Source organism: Clinocottus analis, unplaced genomic scaffold (assembly GCF_023055335.1).
Source record: "Clinocottus analis isolate CAN_PGR_092001 unplaced genomic scaffold, fCliAna1.0.p SCAF_1, whole genome shotgun sequence".
NCBI classification, from domain to species: Eukaryota; Metazoa; Chordata; class Actinopteri; order Perciformes; family Cottidae; genus Clinocottus; species Clinocottus analis.
Window position 1 is genome coordinate 16,090,159 of NW_027175820.1, and position 20,838 is coordinate 16,110,996.

General features: G+C 40.5%; 1 protein-coding gene across 1 annotated transcript in view; it reads right to left on the minus strand.

The window, feature by feature from the left end:
• The window catches only part of ush2a (Usher syndrome 2A (autosomal recessive, mild)), a 196,158-nt gene that overhangs the window by 54,354 nt on the left and 120,966 nt on the right, over positions 1 to 20,838 (minus strand). Inside the window, exons 55-64 of the mRNA XM_068575666.1 lie at positions 19,622 to 19,777; positions 17,945 to 18,108; positions 17,568 to 17,777; positions 14,891 to 15,093; positions 14,695 to 14,807; positions 13,508 to 13,727; positions 12,235 to 12,403; positions 11,897 to 12,118; positions 1,191 to 1,414; positions 1 to 340 (exon numbers count right to left, since the gene is read on the minus strand). Coding sequence (XP_068431767.1) covers positions 1 to 340; positions 1,191 to 1,414; positions 11,897 to 12,118; positions 12,235 to 12,403; positions 13,508 to 13,727; positions 14,695 to 14,807; positions 14,891 to 15,093; positions 17,568 to 17,777; positions 17,945 to 18,108; positions 19,622 to 19,777 — 2,021 coding nt within the window. The remainder of the gene's footprint in view (positions 341 to 1,190; positions 1,415 to 11,896; positions 12,119 to 12,234; positions 12,404 to 13,507; positions 13,728 to 14,694; positions 14,808 to 14,890; positions 15,094 to 17,567; positions 17,778 to 17,944; positions 18,109 to 19,621; positions 19,778 to 20,838) is intronic.

Genomic DNA, 20,838 nt, shown 5'->3' on the forward strand with positions numbered 1-20,838 from the left:
CTGTATAGGTGCATCTGTTGGAATCTCCGCTGTACACAACCTCCTCATGGGACGGGCATAGGCTCCCCTCAAATTGTAGGTTCTCAGTGTGTCTGTGACTGTATGAATCTGCCATTTTGTATATGTTATCACTTCTGTTTGTATGTGTAGACAGACCCAGAGTGAGAGTTTCATGAGTGGTGTTAAATGAAGGTGAGTATGTTGTGGAGGGTTTATCAGGGTGCTTGTGCGCAGACAAGACCCATGTGCAGGCGTTTGTAGATGGATCGAGGTCACACAAGCCACAGTAAGCTGTTGAAGCTAAAGCTATAGGACACACAGCGCCCTGCAAACACTGGTGCTGCACAGAGGAGGAAGGGAGAGACAAAGAATAGAGAACAAAATGTAACTATGAGGTTCAGACTCTTTATTTGCTTGAAGTGATTTTTGTCTTCATGATTGCAAAGCACTCTGGTACAACTACCACAGAAACTCATCTCATCGAAGCTTACTTTTATCTTTTACAAATTCTGAAGCGTTTCTCTCCGTCTCTAAGACACTATACATGCAGAATGTAGCTATGTTCGTGTTAGTGTGTGGTAAGCATGGTCCTTAATGACATCATTAGAGCTAATGAGAGTTCCTACCCTTTGTCCCTGTGTGTGCGTGCCTCTGTTTGTGTATGTGTGTATGCGGGCGGCTGTCTCATGCTGACTTAGGAACACACAAACACCGCATGACCCCAGTTGATAAATGGAAGATGGCCGAATCCCCAACTCCTGATGTGACAATGAGTTTGGGGGATAGAGAGCGAGAGAGAGAAATTCTACTTATCAATATCCACTGGACGTGTAAAGGGCGGTTCTTTTTTCTGGCAGATTAGTTTGCATTTCTGAAGCTAGAAAGGCCCTTGTGACTTGAATGCAACTTTTCATTGGTTTTCTGTACAAATGTAGTTTTTCTCGTAAATTTGTCACCTCTCCTCGTTTTCCTTTCTCTAATATGCACTTTGCAGTAAATATAGTTTTAACATGCTTGTTGAACACAAGAAATGTTGGCAAAACAATGCTCGGTTATTAGAAATGTGGCAAAAACAACATGAGTGGATGAGTGGATTTCACCATCTTTGAGAAGACAATAATTTAATAGTGTATAAACATAAACACAGAGACACAAATAGTTGTACACGCCACACACATTCTCTCACATACCTTCATCAGCAGGCCGGGTGTGGGTTTATCTGCACACACGTGTCGTTGAGGGTCATAGCCAATCCCATTGCAGCATTTCTCCTCCTGATGTATGACCTTTGACCCACAGCACTGCAGTGTCACTGTGGCATTGCCAGCAGGGTGTATTGTGGGATATCCGTCATTACTTACACAGCACAGAGAGGTTGAAGAGTTTATATACTCTTGACCACAGCAGACAAAACCTGGAGATAAGAAAACACACATCACATTATTGTTTTGAATACATTTGATTTCTGATCCTACTGCAGCAGGTAAAGATTTTTTATGGAACACCTTCCACTGTTCATTTAAAGACTACAAATGACGACTGTGTATTTAAATCCTCTAATGAATCAGTTTAAAGTTCTGGATATACTCACAATTATATTGTTTACATGCTGAGGTTATACCTTTACATTCCACAGTGATGTCTATTTTGTATTTCACTTTGGCAAAAAACAATAGCCTTTCTATTGTTTTTCTCATCACCTCTACATCTCCATACTTAAGCAAATCAAAATACTCAAATACTACTCATCTTATTATTCTTTCACCTCCCTCCAATCCCTTCCCTTCACCTCCTTTTCTTTTCTTTATATGCTGTCAAAAGATCGTGGCCATGCTGTATTGTCTCATTTACAATTCCCAAACTCTTGTTTCCTCTTCTTCACAACCTCTACTTTCCAGTCTGCAAAGAAACAGTATTTACACTGCTCTGAATATTAGTGTGCATCTTCTCTTATCAACTCTTATCCTCCTTTCCTCTTCTCCTCCCCTTTAAGCCTCCTTTTCTCTCCTGTAGTCATCTCTTCGTACAGCAGTAATATTCAGGCAAGCCTGTCGAAAGTGTGCACGGGGAGAGAAAGTGTGTTTTTCAGAGAGCTGCCATCTCTGACAGTGATAGGTGATGTCTTTCTGCTACCACTTCACCTTCAGCAGCAAGGTGACATTTAAAATACATATCACTCCATTTCCCTGTAAATGTTTTGCAGCTGAATATCAAATTCCAAGCCATGTTTCTCCACATTCTCCAGCGCTTCATATTTCAAATTCAAATAACTTGAGTCACTTTGAATGATTGACAAATGAAAACTGTTAAAATGTCTGAACATTTGAAGTAGAAAGACTCATTCTTGGTGGATAAAATATAGTTTTTGTCTCCATACCGGTTAAAGTTATCCTTCATTCTTCATAATAATTGCTAATTCAGTCTTTGGCATATAATGTTCTTCCTATTGAATAAATAAGGTTAGCTAAATGTTTAGTACTATACTGACTTGTTTCCAATTTCACACAAATGAGATACACCAACTTAAACATGCCGCCCCAGGAGAGACAAGATGGAAGCCAAGCAAACTCACTGGGACCCACAGCTATTCCACCACTCAGTCTGCTCCTGACTGATGTCCAGTCGCAGGAAAATTCTGTCTCAACCAGCAATGGGCGGTCTGTGACTATTGAGCCCATATTTTTTTACAGAGACCTGGCTCCATTTTGACCCACCGGATCAAGCTGCACTTGAAGGGCGGACCACAGGACAGAGCCTCGTTTTATAGTATGGGACCTTTAAAGGGAGTACACATGGTGCCTTCTCTTCAGTGGCGCTCCTAATAACACAAGTTAAGCCAATGTGGCTACTTTGGCATCTTAGCTTAGTTGAGGGGAAGGATTGTCAAGCTTTGGCCTTCAATGGATTAGGACTATAAAATTGTCCTGCTATAATACTGAGTCAGCAAAGTAACCCCCCACTGTGAGAATGCATTGAAAATACAAATGAGCATGGCATGGCACGACACAGCTCAACTAAAATATCATGCTGATGGAAAAAGGACAAATCGTATTTTAATGAGAGTCCAATTGAAAAAAGGCTTCTCATTTTAAATCAGACTGAAATGTTATAACAACCCCTGGTCTTCTGTGATAACTTAGTTTATTTTTAAATAATCTAACTTTCACGAGGTATTTAGCCAATTCATTCTAACAGCCGATGACATGCTGATCTGTGGCACTATCTACCCCCAGCTGTGTTGCCCACTTTATTTGACAGCAGACATTAAACACTAAGTCATTGCATTGTACCATGGCCTCACCCTTTAATGGGGCTGCTGCTAGTTGTGGAGTGATAAATAACTTATTGTTTAACAACCCAATCAGCGCTCACTCTTTGCGCACACGAAAAGCGGTTCATTTAGGCAATCATTTCACTTAAAGGCCAGAAGTGGACTATGGCACATATTTTCTCCTGCGCTGTTGCAGTGCATTATATCCTCACCGCATCCATCACAAGCAACATGTGACAGAAAAATGCATGTGTATGTGTGTTTGATTGTGTGACATAAAGGCAGTCTGACGGCTAGTAACTCACTTAGCAGCGGCAGCTGTTGCAGAGTGGGGGCTTGGTGGCCAATTCCCTCAGCGCCTTACTTCAGCTTCAATGACGCGCAAATAAACAGCTCAACACTTTTCCAAAATAGCTTCCTTCCACTCATCCCTCTTCCTCTCGGCATCTTCACCTCTACTCCTCCCTCCCGCCCGGACACCAGGCCCTCTGCGAGTCATAATTCTTACTCATTTATCTCTCTTCCATTGACTTCCAAGCAGTCAGACTGTCTTTATATGTATCGGCTTTGTTAAAAAACACTGCATATATCGATGCTCTCTTCTGCTTTTTCTGACACAAGTAAATGGCAACTCTATCACCTTTGATCTGAAGTTCAGGACTTATATCCTGCCGCTTCTCTTCCATCAATCTGTTCATTCATTGATCATTCTTTTTTGCCACATCCCTTACTTACACCTATATCTCCCAATCTGCACATTGATCTTTGTCTTCCCTATGTAGTCCAAGTTCTACCTTTTTTTTAAGTCTTTCTTTTCGCTTTCCTCAATGCTTTATTTTAACTACTTGTCCCATCATCCTATCATACTATTACTCCTCCCTTCTTTCTGTGCCAACATTTCTACCTGTTTCTCTTTCCCCATATTTTTTCTCATCATCTTTTATCTTCTTCATTTCCTCTTCCTGATCCACTATTGCCCTTTCTATCACTCTCTCTCTCTGCATCCATTCAGTTCATAGGTCTAGATTTGTTTGTTTACTGCTCTGTAGCTAAACTTCACTACTGAATTATCCCCCATTCAGCAGAAATTCAATCCCTGTCTTTGTAAGCATGATCTGTGTTTGGGTTTGTGTGACATGCATGTACATTTGTGTTACCGTTTTGAAACACACACATCCTACTATTTTATCCTCCTCTCTGTAAGCTGTGTGCATTTGTGCATGCGTATGCATGTGAGTGTATGTGTTGACAACAGTTTAACACACACCTCTTGTTTTCTCACTAGCATTGCAGAATGCTTCAGCCCTAATCTTCAGATTTACGTTGGATTTGCATACTTTCGTTAATAGCATCGGGAGCGCCGCGTCAACACAAGGTGCTTAGACAACGTGAATTATTATTAGGGTTTCAGTCATTCCACTTAATGATAAGTCAATATTTAGCCCTGCCAATGAACTACTGATAAAAATGTGTGTTGTGGATTAGGGTTATCCGAGCTCTCTAGGAGACCAAAACCCCTCCACAACTTTAAACAAACCTAACACTTTTAAATACCTGAATATATTACGAGGGGTTTTGGCACAAAGTGCAAAGCAAGTGCACACATACTCAGTCTGTGTTAATACATACCATCACACACACACACACACACCACACACACACACACACACACACACACACACACACACACACACACACACACACAGTCACATTGAAGAAGCTTTCATAGACGCAGTCTGGAAATACACATCTGCGCGTGCACACTCATACATAGAAAGGATCAAGCACATACAAGCTGATGTAGTTATTAAAGAACAAGCTCATCACACATGTTTGAACTTGTGTTTTTGTGTGTTTTCATTCAAATTGTTTAAATTACTATTGCTTGCAGAAAGCTTTACTGTATATAGTATCTGATAGAAATAAACCAAACAGTCCCTGCAAATGATATGTATAAACAAATCATCTGTGACAGGCTATTTTAACAATAAAAACATCTAGAATTATCATGATACAGGCTTCTACATAACAGTACTACCCTTTTTGTTAATGTTTTTTTATAGTTCAGCATATTATTTTCATAGTTCTAAATATATTTATGGTTGGATATTTGATATTGTCAACTCAACTATTAATGTATTTTTGTTGAGTTATTGTTTATAGTTGATACAAATTGAACTTTTAAATCCTGCTCAATATCTTGTTGGTCACAACTTGTAGTCAACCTAATTAAAGTTATCCTTATCAAACCTGTTGTTTGTTATGCATTTGTTAAAACAAACTACATCAGTTTTCATGAAACTCTCAATATCAGCCTCAAATATACAGTGTTGGTTGGGATACACACACACACACACACACACACACACACACACACACACACACACACACACACACACACACACACACACACACACACACACACAGAAAGTGTATACACTTTGTCCTCCAAAGGAACCAGACTATATACCATGTCGAGAGATGAAATCACAGTGGATTGACTTTCTCACACAGTGCACAGTGTTCCCATGTGGACACACACGCATGTGGATGTTGGGGGCAGCAAGCACACACACATAATCAAAGACACACACACCTACTCTTTTCCCAGCTGACTGGTTGTCCTCTTGTCTTTTTTTTTTTTATTCATCTCAACAACATTACCAGCTGGGCATTTGTGTGACATTGTGTGTATGTGCATCTTTGGCTGTATGAGTCTTGAGTGTTTGTTTCAGTGTGTGTGTGTGTGTGTGTGTGTGTGTGTGTGTGTGTGTGTGTGTGTGTGTGTGTGTTTGTGTGTGTGTGTGTGTGTGTGTGTGTGTTTGTGTGTGTGTGTGTGTGTGTGTGTGTGTGTGTGCTGAGCTTAGGGAAATGCTTTGGTGGCAGTTATATTTTGACCACTCTACAGGGATTCACTAAAATCTGAGACACAACAAGCAGCTGTTCGTGTGTGTGTTTAGTGTCTGTGTGAGAAGAGGGACCGAGATGAATATAGACATTGTAATAAATAAATGCTCAACTTAAAGAGTTTGCCAAATGGATAAAACAGGAAAAAACTATTAAAAGATGTGATATGAGAGGAGCAAGTTTAGCTAAAATAAAGAACGTAACATACTGTATTTTGCAATCTACTGTGGATTCACCAAAATCATCAAGTCACGTGAATCAGAGTCACCTTTACTAGCCAAGTATGTGTGGACATACAAGAAACTTAACTCAGTTTGTTCTCTCTTGATGTACTTATACAGAAATAAAAAAAAAAACGATAGAGACAAGGATAACAAAGGTGGACAAATAAACTTAAAGGATAGACAGGACTGTAAAGCACAGTTGAAGTAAAAATGATAGGTGTATAACTTATTTAAAAAAGCACTAATGAACAATAATACAATAAGGAATAAAATCTCAAAGCAAAAGTCAAGTAATAGAGATAGATATAACCATTGTTAAAAAAAAACCACACACACACACAAAACACACAATCTTGAAGATGTTAATGAATTAAAACGAGAACTACATCTTTTAAAGCAGACACACAAGAAGACTCCAGAGCAGATGTATTCATCGCACAGATAATCCCATATGCTTTTCAATGCTTAAACATTCTGCCGACACCCATTCTGTCCTCAACCCTACCACAGACATTGTAGCTGACAACACAAAGACCCATGAACCGCCTCTTTCAGGTTATCCATCACTGTCATCAATGTAATCTGAGAGTTGGTGAGTTGGGGGTGTGGCAGATGCCCTGTGTATCACCAGGTTGTTCAAAACAAGTGTTGGCCAGCAAGTATAGATTATATAGTGGCTACCTATATGTCTATGTTAATGCTTCCAAGCCTTGTGTGCATCTCCAGTTGTACAACTTTTAGCAGAAGACAGGAGACATGTGAGGCAATAAATAACGTAAAGAAGGTAGCTCTGTGTTTTTGTTGCCTTTAAACAACTGACAGAATTCAAGGAGGATTTTTTACAGCACTGAGGCACACTCATTTCATTAGTTTGGATAACTTTTTGTACAGCTTTATTTCAGTGCAAAAAGCCAAAATGTAACACCCCATAAATCAAGTAGTAGTCACTTAATGTGAAGCAGTATGAACATCAAGGTATCACATTCTCTCCCTGCTCAAACCCGGAAATTATGTCTTTTAATATTGTTAACTTGAAAACTTTTGTTAAATCCACAATGTTTAACAGCAACAACATAAAAAAACATAGGCAAGTACACACACACACACACACACACACACACACACACACACACACACACACACACACACACACACACACACACACACACAAGATTGTCCTCCTCTCTGTGCTCCTGACAGCCTCTGGTTTTATACTTGCCAGTCATTAAAGTAAACCTAATAGAAAAGCCATCAACATAAATACATTAACAGAGAGAGAAATGTCTTCCTGTGTTCAGAGAGTACTCGATCTTCTAAAGCAGCCAGACGCCGCTGTTTGGAATGCACTACCGTTGGCCATTTGCTACCCATCATTGATGAGGGTCTTTTGGCAATGATAAACACACACACACACACACACACACACACACACACACACACAGACAGACACACACACACAGACACACACACACACAAATCTTTTGGCCGAAATAAAAAAGGACATGTAAAAAGGGTGTGTCTCTCCGCAAAAAAATAAAACATGTAAAAATGCAAACACATTGAGAAACATATACCGAATCCGACAGCCACATACAGAAAATGAGGCATGCATGCACCAACTTGAAGTAATAAACCTTGCACACTTGCACACATATACACAAAAACGCATCCACTCTCACAACTCCGCCAGGCTCTGAGTGAGCTAGCTTAACTACTGGGATAATTTCCCTCCAGCAAATGGTCACTGTGCCCTTGAAAAACATATTTGATTATTACTTTTTTTCCCCCTCCTCTTTTTTTCTTTTAGCATCATCACAGCCATTTTCATCACGCGCTCTGATGATGGCACGGCAAGGCGCGTTAAGATAACACCCCGGCACCGCCAGGCTTTTAACACTTAAACGGTGAAAAGGGATATTCAGATTTGTCCTTGAACGTTTGGATGGGCCTGCTGGGCTGGGACACAGGGAGGGAGTGAGGGAAGGAGTTAAAGAAATGCATACAATTTTAAGATTCACTTACTTTAAGAAAAAGTGAGGTGGGGATGGCATTTATGGTAACAGCCACAGTGACAAATGGGGAAGGTGGGGTTGAAGGGCAAATGGAAGAGTTAAAGAACTGAACACTATAAAGAAAACTATGAAGGGGAAATGATTAGTGGAGCGCGCACAGCGAGGCGGGGGACTTTGGGAGAGTCAGGGAGCAACGGGAGGCCAAAGACACCACACACGTTCTTCCAAACACCATCTAATCTCACCTAAGTCCTAGCTAAACATCTTACATACAAACTCGGCGAGAGAAGAAAAGAGGAGCAAGTGAAGAGCTTAAAAGTTGGTCTCGAACCTGCAACACGGGAGGATATGCTGCAAAAAAACTGAGACACGGCTGTCCAAAAATAAACAGTATTTAATCTACTTGAAAGTGAAATGAAAGCTGTTTAAACAAACTGGCAGATTTGGAAGGGAGGGATTTAGCATGGAGACTTTGTGTTATTGTATAACTACAGAATGCTGAGGAAAGGATTATACAGACCATCTCAAATATACCCCAAAGACTGTAACGAGGCAGAGTTTAAGCAAGATCTGACATTTACTAGAGTATATTCCTCCTAATTAACAAGGTACGTTTGTGTAAAGACACATGTAAGCAGATATGTATACACAATTAATGTAGTTAAACTTGTAAATTGGAGGAAAATAGATTTGAAGCCTAATTTATACACCAAAGTGCAAGTGCGGTGCAAGCCATTACGTGTCAGGTGCATCTACACCTGACACGTACTGTACTGATTTAAACTGACATGAGTTCTGTCAGATGTGGATGACTGAGTACAATAAATGAGAAACACATACTTGGGGTAAGGTGGACGGGAATAATGTCAACTGAGCAAAACCTAAAGAAACACTCAGAAGAGAACAGTCTACTGTCTGAGCTTTGGCTTTCTTTCTTCTTTGGTACAGGTTGTGTGAGGTGACGTTTCTGACCCGGCCTCTATTTCACCTGATTCACACCGGTTTTCCTGTTTCAAAGTCTTGTGCAGATGTGTATGTGTGAGTGCTTATACAACTGTGTGGTGCATAATTTTGTATGAGTGTAGATGTGAATAGAACCGTGTATCTACAGTATATACGCTCTTTGTGAGTGTGTGTTGTTGTGTAAGAATGGTGTTGTGCGTGGATGCTTGTGTGTATATCTACCTGTGCACATGTGCACGCAAGCCGGTATGTGTATCTGTTGCCAGACGGCTGTCTCCTGGCATTGCTGTTCCCCTGCAGTGTGTGTGTATGGTTGTTGACAGTGTGGACGGTAATGTGTGATAGATCGCACTTCAGGGACCCCATAATCACATCAGCCTAACCTAGTCTATCAGCTGGGCACAATGGGATACCCTTCACTCCTCCTTTAATCTGCTCCATCTAGCTCTTCACCACTCTTCTGTTCTCTCCAGGGTTTTTTTCCTTCTCTCATTCACTTTCCCTCCCTTTCTCTGTTTTTTTCTTTCTTTTCGGTTTCCTGTCTTTGATACATTTCACAACTTTTTAATTCTGTATTCCTTTCGTCACCATTTATGTTTAATTTTGCAATATTTCTTACTATGTACATTTAAATAACAATGTTTTCTATTGTGAGTATCAAATTATACCTTATTTGTATCCTTCTCTCTCGTCATAATTTACATTTTTTCATAGTATTTTGCTTACATTTTTATTGTTGAACTTATTTATTATCTATTTAAAATATATAATTTTATGCTTCTCTTGCTTGCATTTTATTTTATGCTTTCTTATTTGTATTTCTTTCCCAAATCTGTTTCTCTCTGTATCATTAAAAATACAAAACCCTGGACATGGAGAGGCACTGACAAGAGTGAGTGGTGCCAAGGTTAAGTAGCATATCCTATAATAGGTGTTGCTGTGTGTTGTGTGTGTTAGTGTGAGTGTCTTGAAGCAGACGTGTGGGGTCGAGGTTGCATAGCCAGCCCCACGGCTCCCCGACAGCGCAGTGCACCCGGCAAATGGCCCTTAGCCTTGCTAACGCCGCTAGCCCTGCGATCCATCATACCATATGTTCTCAATGGGGAAGCTAACGCTAATGACTGATGAGTGGATGGGAAGGGGGCACCTAAAGGAAGGGAGAGGGAGGAGGAGGAAAAGAAGGTGGTGCAAGGAGAGAGGGGGAGCAAAAGGCTAAAGGAAAAAAAGCTGAAGGAGAGGGAAACAAGTTCAGGAAAAGTAAGCAAGAAGATGACAAAGGAGCAAAGGAGATGTGAAATAAATTACAAAAGAATATGGAGTTGAAAAGGAGGTGGCGAGCATATGCACTCCTTGGGAGGGCACCTTAAATGAAGGATGACCATATAGCCTGTGCTTTGTTGGAAGAGAGCTGTTTGAGGGAGAAGGAAAGGAAACAGAGCAGAAGACTCTCAAATTCCATGTCAAATCAAATTAACAAACAAAACTCTGTACATGAGATCAATGTTTGAGCGGAAAAACTCTAAAAGAGAGTATATTTGACTATTTAATAAAAAAATAACATTTTGGAAAAAAGGGGGAGCAAGTTTCTAAAATATGGGAGAGTACAAAAACAATAATGAAATCAAAAATCAATAATTGTTTTTCTGATTTCTTGCTTCCTAGGAACTTTTTTTGTCAGCATGCACATGTTTTTGTCTGGGGAGGGATCTTGTGTGTGTATCAGTGTGTTTGCGGCTAGGCTAATGGAGAACTGTAGGCCTGCCCATATGGGCCATTGTTTATGGGTGATGAATAGAGTCCACGTGTCTGTCTCTGGCACTCAACACTAAGCGAACCCTGCCGAGGGCACCCTGTTGACTCTGTGTGTGTGTTTGTGTGTATGTGTGGGTGCATGTAGTCTATATGTGTAAAAGTGTGTTCGTGTGTGTGTGTAGGAGAGAGAATGAGTGTGTATTTGTCCTGCTGTGTGCTTGGCAGTGCCCTCAACGGTGCCATCCCGAGTGTGTTTCATCATCATCTGCCATGACAAAGATGTCTAATGACACACACATACACACACACCCGTACACACACACATGCACGGTCCCATCTGTGCCATGGTATCCGGGTGCTTTGGGACACTGCGGGAGAGGAAGAAAGGGAAACGACCCTACGTTCCTGCACCATGTGTCTACCTCAACCCTTTTTGCTTTTCTCTCTTGTCCTATGATTTTATATCTCTCCCTCCCATAAACATTAAGAAGACGTCACCAGGGACGAAACTAACAAAGTCCTTTTTGGGCCAGAGTAACTGGTTTTCTGAACAAAGAGCCTTTTTGTTGATTGGATTTTACAACAAAGGGTTTTCTCAAGATAAAAAATGTTTTCTATTCAGAAGGATCAGCATCCCATCAAACTTCACCCAAATGTGCTTTCATTGTTGGGCAAATAACCTAATCAGTGCAGAATATTTTCATTTCTCCCTTTATTCTAACAAAAGTGGATTTTTATGTTTGAATCTGAGAGTTTTCTTTACTCACCTGGGGTACATGTATGCACTTCTCCACTCTCAGCATCACCGCAGCACACCAGAGTATCATCTACAATATGGCCGCCACAGCATTGGACCCCATAGTCATCATGGAGGCTCCCACTACAGCAAAGCTGGCTGCCTTTCATGGAGTAAGGAACCCCCCCACAGCAGCTGTCACCCAGCCCTACTGAGACCCGGCCCTGCTTGTGGTCAGGGCAGCAGTTTTCATCTACAAAGACAAGGACAGATGAAGGAAACACTTGAACGACATGGAAAAGATTAGACTCAAGTAGAAAAGTGCAAATCCCTTGGAAGTGTAAACATATGAAGTCATTTGACACTCACTGTTTTTTACATGAATATAGTATTCTCCACAGCACTGGTGGTTAGGGAGCGCTAGGAGCAGTTTGCTATTGCAGCAGACCGGATTGGAGGAATTAATCAAACTCAGGTAACTGCCCTCACAGCAATGATGATGTGGTTTCTTAGTGTACGGCAGCCCTCTGCAGCAAACCTGGTTGACATACAATACATTGACACGGATGAGAAAATACGTAAACTAAATCCACACAACCACACAGACTGCCAAAGAGAAACGTCTTTACGAGGCTTGTTCCTTTGTCGGTCCAAACTCCCTAAAAAATATTGTTTAAAGGCTGTCTTTATATATAACACACCCACATTACCAATACACAATGTTCTTTGGGGTATAGAATATTTTTTCCGAGGTACTTGAGTGTGTCTCTAAAGTAGGTGTGTATGGCCTAAAAATGTTGTCATTGTTTGTACCATTGCTTGCTGTGGGTGTAAATGTATAGCAGGAGGATTCACTGTGCCAACTTGGCTGGCATTCAATGACACAAGGAAGGAAGTGAATGCAGATGACAAGTTAATCTGCTTCGAGAAATGAATCAAAAAATGACCACTTAAATAGTGTGCAATTGGAAGAGGAAATGTGAGAGTATGTATTTGTGGGTTTCTGTGTTTCTTTTGTGCTTTTGTGTCTATGTCTGGTGACTAATATCCTGAGGGAGTACACAGCAACAATGTATTCTCCACTTTAGATCAGCAGCCAAAGCAAAGACCCTGGATCCTCTATCTTGTTTTTACACGTTGTTGTTGTACAATGATTGATGATTGTGGTTTTAATGATTACTTATGACAAGTTCTAGTTAAAAGAGGCTTTTGAATTTAGGTGAAAAGGGTAGAGGAGAGAGGATTAGATCAGAAGAGAGAATGAATGTAGAAAAGCAGAGCAGGAGAGAGGTGAAACATCAGCCTCTAAAATGTAACCATGTAGTAGAATGCTTTTCAAAACGGCGTGTTATTCATTACATATGTCAACAACACACTATCATTATATGTGGAAAAACGTGTTTTTCTAGGCAAAAAATATACTTTACAAAAAATTTAAATGCTGTACCCCCTACAGACCAATCAATATTGTATTGTATTGTTTTAACCTGTAAACAGTACTCTTTCCTTCAGCCCAACATGCACATTAATGTAGTGTTGTAATGTACATCATGAATAAACAAATGGATGAAGATTATCCTATAGCCTAACTTCATACAGGACAAAAACAATGTGTACCAAAAGTTGGCCAGAACATTATCACCTGAATGTCAGGATTGAAGCAGGACATCCCACACACACCATGACTGGCAGGACACTGCAGGTACGAACATCTGAACCTTACACCGCCTGACTCTTCCCCCACAGAGGATGTGACCCCTGTTGACCCAATGGCACATGACCTCAAGGTCCGTCTTAAAACATCATAGCCCAGCATGATCCCACTGGGTCTGCCTGGACGGGACCAGTCCAACCTCACCACCCTAATGGAGAGAGAAGAGATGGAGATGGAGAGTGAGAGAAAGATATATTCTCCTTCACACTCCTTTCACACTACTGGGAGGCACCCAAGAACTTTGTCTCACACACACACGCATGCACACACACGCATGCACGCACACACACACACACACACACACACACACACACACACACACACACACACACACACACACACACACACACACAAACACACATTCATGGTTAATGCCCGACAAAGTTGAGTTACAGTGTCAGAGTGTGTGTGTCTTTATACACTTCTCACTATTGATTTTCCTCTTTTTTATCTCTGACATCTTTGGCAGGAGAAAGACCTGTGTAGTAACACACATAGTTACAACTTACACAGTCTCCTACACAGGAAAGTGTAGGAAAGCAACAAATCACCACTTCCTCTGCCTCTGTAAGATTTGCAACATTGAGATTTAGGTCAACTATGGGAAGAGGAGCATTTTAAAGATGAATTAAATAAAACTGACTGCAAATAAAATGTCAGTTTATCATAATATTTTATCAATTTTGATAGTTTATATGAATATGGTAAATAGTATGGAAGCCCATTTCTATGGAAGTTTCACTGTAAAATGTGGTTTTAAAGTACAACTGAAATTGCGTAAAACAATATTTAAATAATGTTATTCTTTATTGAAATACAGGTTACCAGTCCTGTTTTATCTCTCCAACATCTTGTATTGCCTTTAAAAGACAAAACATTTACTCTTTGGTGACAGCTGTGTTGATTCTGCTCTGTCAAACAATACAAACCAAGCTTCTGCGCTGCCGATGAACAATCACTACACTTAAACCAAAAGCGTTAAAGTTTTATGAATCCAGATGAAACACTTTAAAATGCTTATGAACCAATATTTCCATAAAAAAGAAACAGAAGAGTCCATGTAGAAAGTACAAGACTTCACTTAAAAATAAATATTTGCAAAAAATCTCTGTTACCTTGGATTGATCACATGTGCGTGTGGTGTGGCCAGGTCGGCAGGCAGGTCCTCCACAGTAGTTGTCTGAGTAATATTACTCCGCACACATGCATACACAGTACAAACCTCCACCTGAAATACACAAACACAGCAGGCATAATGTGCGTTTGTGTGTCTGCGTTTGGGTAAGCTTATCTGATTTTTATGGTGTGTACCTGTACGTTGTAGACGGTAAAAGGCAGCAGGTCGCTCAGCAGGTAGGAGCCTGAGCTGTTGTCTACACTGCCATGAAGATGGCCATTAATGTAGATGTAGTAACCAGTGACTGCTCCATTGGGCTGTAAAGGAGGGAACCAAAGCACACGAACTGTGCTGCTGTTGACTGGAACCACCTCTGGGGCAGAAATCCCTTCTGGCTCTGAGGATAGCAAATGTGAGTACAGAAAATAGTTTGAACAGAATGTTTTACGGCTTGAAGATACGAACATTCAAGATGTGGCCATCTTCAAATATGCAAGTTTAAGTTGTGGTCTGAAACCAATGCTCTCACTATCATCTTTTACACATAGACTATCTTGACTGTTGTAGGAAAGTAAGAACAGTGCTGCAATAGATGGGATTGTTGTTCAGACTTTCCGAGGCATATTTCCTCACAAATTTGATTTGAACTGCCACACAAACCATATCATTAAATCTTTAAAATGGTGCCAGGCCTATAACAGTCAGGAGAAAACTGCTATGTCTAAACTATGTGTTGTGACTATGAGGTTCCCAGAATGCACAATGATATTTTATAACATGTAACATTCTTACTCTTGGAATACACTTTCAACATTCAAAAGGTGAAGCCAAATCATATTTGTGTGGAAAGAGACAGACATGGACACACGCAGCTTATAGGTATGTGATTGTGTGTACAGCATGACAGAGTGTGTTTGTGCGTGTGATTCAGAAAGAAACAGAGAATGTGTGTCGGTGTGTATACAATGCAGGACGACTATGTGTCTGTGTGTTAGTGAGGGAGGGCAACCACTTGTGTATCCCTGTGTGTGTGCAGTACAGCGTTGCTAATGTTATCAAGCAGTAAATGAAATGTAGAGCAGGGGGCTGGGTTTAGGTAGGTACATTGGCAGCAAATGAATGGCTTATCTTCACTTACCTGAGTGCATTTTCACCAAGAATAATAGATTGACTTGGATGGTCAGCTCACTCCCTCACTTTTTCTCTGTCGTAAATGTCTATTCTCTACCTTACCATGCTATGTTATTACATTCTCTCTCTGTCTTCCACTGCCCTGTCGATCAAATTCTCTTTGTCCTTGATAACTTCTGAAAACCCCTATGGTGATTAATTTAATATGGCAACCAATAGGAAATTACTTACAGTTACAGAGGCAAAATGATGGAGTAAATGACAAAATCAGAAAAATGCAGGACATGGAAGATATATTCTGTGAAAGCAGAAGATATAGATATAGATACAGTGGGAAGACTAAAAACAGGGTATCATTAATTGCATAAAATGTTCTTCACACATCAATGGAGATCAGGTCGTGAGGAGAAAAGTGAGACAGAAAACCAAAAAGAGGGACATCATATAAGACTGTGTGTGTGAGAGAGGTAATCATACAGACTCCATCTATTATTCTAAGTGAAAATGCACTCAGCTAAGATAAGTTAACCCAATTCATTTGCTGCCAATGCACTTACCTAAACCCAACCTACTGCTCTACATTTCATTTACTGCAGGATGGCATTATCAACGCAATACTGCACACTGAGCCTCTTTCGCTCACACACACTCACAGACAGACAGACACACACATTTTTCTTGCCAATTAGTCTTGATGTTAGCATTGCCCTATAGATTGCAGGCCATGTTAGGATGGTTGGTAGGGTTGAGCTGCATTTGGCCTTGGTCTGTGTGTGTATGTGTGTGTGTCTGTGCACACTCTTATGGCTGTAAAATAATGAAATTACCTCCAGAGCCCTCTCAGTTAAACGAGCCATGCTTTGCCTTTAGCACCTAATGATTTTCTAATGTTTTTAATGCACTTTTTATTATACTGCTCAGATTAGAGGAAAAGAGAGAGGCCTCTGACATATGATAATACTGAAAATGAAAGAGAACGGTGATGGGGAATAAAGAGAAAGAGAGATGGTGAGGAAGAAGGATTGAGGAGGTAATCGAGACAGAAGGAAAATAACAGACAGATTGAACAACTTCTGATGTATGATTCCACAGAGTGATTTGAAAGCTAACTCTTAAATGCTGAGAGACTGGGCTGTGAGTTTGAGAGGAAAATGGAAAGAAAAGTTGTGATGACAGTTAGATAGCCGGTGCAATTCATAGCTAAAGAAAGTCAAAATTGATGTTTGTCGTAAGGACGTCACTACATAGTTTGGTGCAAGTTTCCACACTTAACATAAAAAAGACTGATAGGATTTCACTTTTTTTTTTAATATATGTATTTCTCCCTAGACTAATACTTAAAAAAAAAAAGATTAAGTGATGTATGGTATTATAAGGCATTGGGAACAGCAGAGTTTGCTGTCTTGTTTGACAGGTAGAGCGTTGCTTGTGTGTGTGTGGCTATGTGTGCAGTTTGTGTGCGTTTGTCCGCATGTGGTGCCAACCAGTATTTTACAACACCTTAAATCTGGCCCATACACACTTTGTATTGATTTCATGCCTCACTACATGATGTGTTTAACATCTCCTGTGAAGCACATTAACACAGACCCCTCTCTAGGATGTATTGAATTTATGTACTGTGCGGGACACACTCGTATGTATTTACAGTATTGTGCACAATAACACCCTCACACATATCCAAAGTAATTTCTAAGATTGATTGTTGGCCAAATATAACACAATTGTATACACACATACCTCCATCTTCTGTGGTGACGTTAACCGTTGCCTTAGTTGTATTATGTGCTCCGTTGGACACCTGAACTGACAACAGATATGTGGTGCTGGGCCAAAGGTCACTTATCACTGTGGACATGATCTCAGGAGGGAAAGCCAAGATTTGACTAAACCAGGAAGACATTATTGTCAGAAAGTAAGATTCCACCTCTCCCTGTAGGTCTTGCAAAGCTAAGGAAGACACGAAGAGAGAGGGAGAAGTGTGAGAAATCAAAAGAGAAGGAGTCACTTTTTGGTAATTGCCATGTCACAAAACAATCACCGTAGATTACACAACAATGACGTGGCTTTGCTGGGCAGACTGTGTTTGTGTGTTTAAAAAGATGAATTAAACTTACAGGGTTGTGTCCAGGTGACCTGTACAGCAGTGTGATTGACAGCGTGGGCAGAGATAGACGGAGAGTGGTAGGGAACCCCTGCCATGGTCACCGCAGGAACAATCTGTCCTGAGGAGTAGCCCACGTCATTATGTACCACTAACTGATAATGGTAACGGGTGAATCTGTTGAGAGACAGCATTGGTGTTTTTGATAAGAGCACTACATTATCTGTGTTTCGATTCAGTTATCAAGCAACTTTTAGTTGTGCGCAAGGCTTGCATGTCTCCATTGCTATCTAAGCCATTCATGGGAGAAATATGGAGGGAGGTTTTTAGGATTTAATTGTTTTAATTGTTCTTTTATGTTAGCTAGAATTGGCCATGTCATGGGTATATCCAAGTTGACACCAACAGCAGAAACAGCTGTTCTGTCATGTGAGTCAAATGTTTGCTACATCAGAATTTATTCAGCAAAGGCTGTTTCCATAATCTAGTTAGTGCACTTTCACAATTGAGGATGTTTCATTGTATTTGCTGTTTCCAGATGGAAAAAAAAACAAATATTAATATGGACAAACATCTGGCACAAGTACCAACTTGTGTATCAACCCTCCATTAAATGAATTAAGAAAATAACTGAAATGATATTGATGCTCTAATAGTGGAATAGAAGGGATTATGTCATGTCTAGGGCTGGCTCAGGTTTGCGCTGGCACCAACCCTGAGATATGCTGCTATAGGACACACTGAGCTCCTCTCTCCTTTTCTCTCTCTCCTCCTGGATGGGAGCCTCTGTGCTTTCTCGACTCGAGTTTCCATGGATTGTGGCTGTCTGGAGCCGGTTCTGCCTCCTTGGCCCTGCATCCTGGTCCTACCTCTTGCTATGGCGGCCATGCTGATGCCCCTACTCTCTATCTTCTTCGGCTGACATGGATCGTGGTTATCTGGATCGTGGTCCATGCCTACCACTCATTATATGAATAATGTCTGCCATATTCATTCATTGAATGTGCTGTAACTTTGTTACATTGTTCATCTATTACTTCTGTTCATCCAGGGAGAGTGATCCTCCTCTGCTGCTCTCCTGAAGGTGACTTCCTTTTTTCCCCGTGAAAGTTTTTTTTGAGTTTGCGTACAGATTGTGAAGCCCTTTCAACCAAAATTTTTATTTGTGATTTTGGGCTGTACAAAATAAACTGAATTATATATATATATATATATATATATATATATATATATATATATATATATATATATATATATATATATATATATATATATATAAAATGTACTGTTAGTCCCGCTAATATGGTGACTTTAACTAAACAAACACAAATTATATTCCCATGAATTATTCCATAGGACATAAACAAAAACAATACTGCAAAGTGCTGACACGTTTAGAAGTTTGGCAGCTTACTACTTGAACGAAGCACAATAGACACAAACCCAAAAAGAGTACACCCAGAGCCGTTTAGCAAGCATGGAGGGGGAAAAAAAATTAGCTTCCACCAAGTGCCAAACTGAGATTAGGGGACTCTGTGTGAAAAACAATTTAATTCTTTGGGATATTTGCTTAATGTATCTTTGAGCGGTATTAAAAGATCGGCATCAGCGGCAGCTCGCCGATCGGCTCTGCACACACGGTTTGCTGCGGCGCCGGCGTTTGCTCTAGAGCTCATTTCAGTAATCTCACCTGCTTAGGCCTTTATCTTGGTAGAACAATTTGGTGCCGGAGTAAACATGGAGCCAGCGATGGAGATCTTCAGAGGGGGGAGGGGACATGGCTGTTACCGTGGGGACCGTGGCGATGGCCAGGGGCTGGTGGGTTTTACGTCTGAGCAACTTGTATCTGAAGGGGAAATTTGAATAAAAGAAAACACCCACACGATTGGATGTTTAGGAATGCATTAACACCCAACACATGTTGACCAAAACACCATTATGAACACACGGACAGACTTTGCCCACACGGCAATACACACATGCACGCATACGCACACAAAAACACAATGTGCGTTTGACTATTCTCCTTATCGCTCATTTCATCCAATTCTGCTGTTTTTCATCATCTCTATTCTTTCGCGTTCACTGTATCTCACCCTTCCCTCCCAACGCCCCGTGTTTTTTTTCTGCAGGGTTTGTGTTTTCCTCTCCCCACAGTGATGCTAATTTCTGCTGTAATCAGAAGAGAAGGGCTTAATGCCGCCTTTTAACAAACCCACTTAGACAAACACACAGAGCTGAGCAGAGCATAACAGAGAGACAGGCTCATGCATTTTAATCGCCTCCCATGAAAATGGACCTTTATTTTAGGCCTAATCACCAACAACGTAGAACAGGACAGAACAAAACTGGCCAGAATGTGCATTAGGACTTAGAAAACACTGATCAAAAAAGGCACAACACTTAGCTCATTACCAATGCACTTATGTTAGTTGGTTAACGTGTCCTATCTTTTTGTTTGCTTAAGTTTTTCAGCAAAGATTTAACCTCTCTAGAACGTGTCTCTCAGTAACAACATGCTGCATATTTCAGTCTCTGCTGCTTGTTTTCTGACTTTTGGTTTTAGCTAATGAATAAAAACAGAGGATCGATTCAAATTATGTTAAACTATGATGGACACATAGATTGGCTACACTTATATTAGCTCTTCATAATTAGTATTGGATTTTGGATACGTATTTGCATGTGCAGAACTATTACAAACCTTCTTCTTCTCACTTAGTTAATTTCCTACAACAATCAGAAAGCAGTAGAAGCAATTTGTTTGGTTCTATGCATTTTGGAAGAATGTTGAGATTGCTGATGTGGACAGGTAAATCTGTAAATTGCCTCCTTTGCCACTCTTTATGTTCTTGTATCTTCTTCCCTTGTTTACACAAATTCAAACAGCACATAGATAAGTGAGCC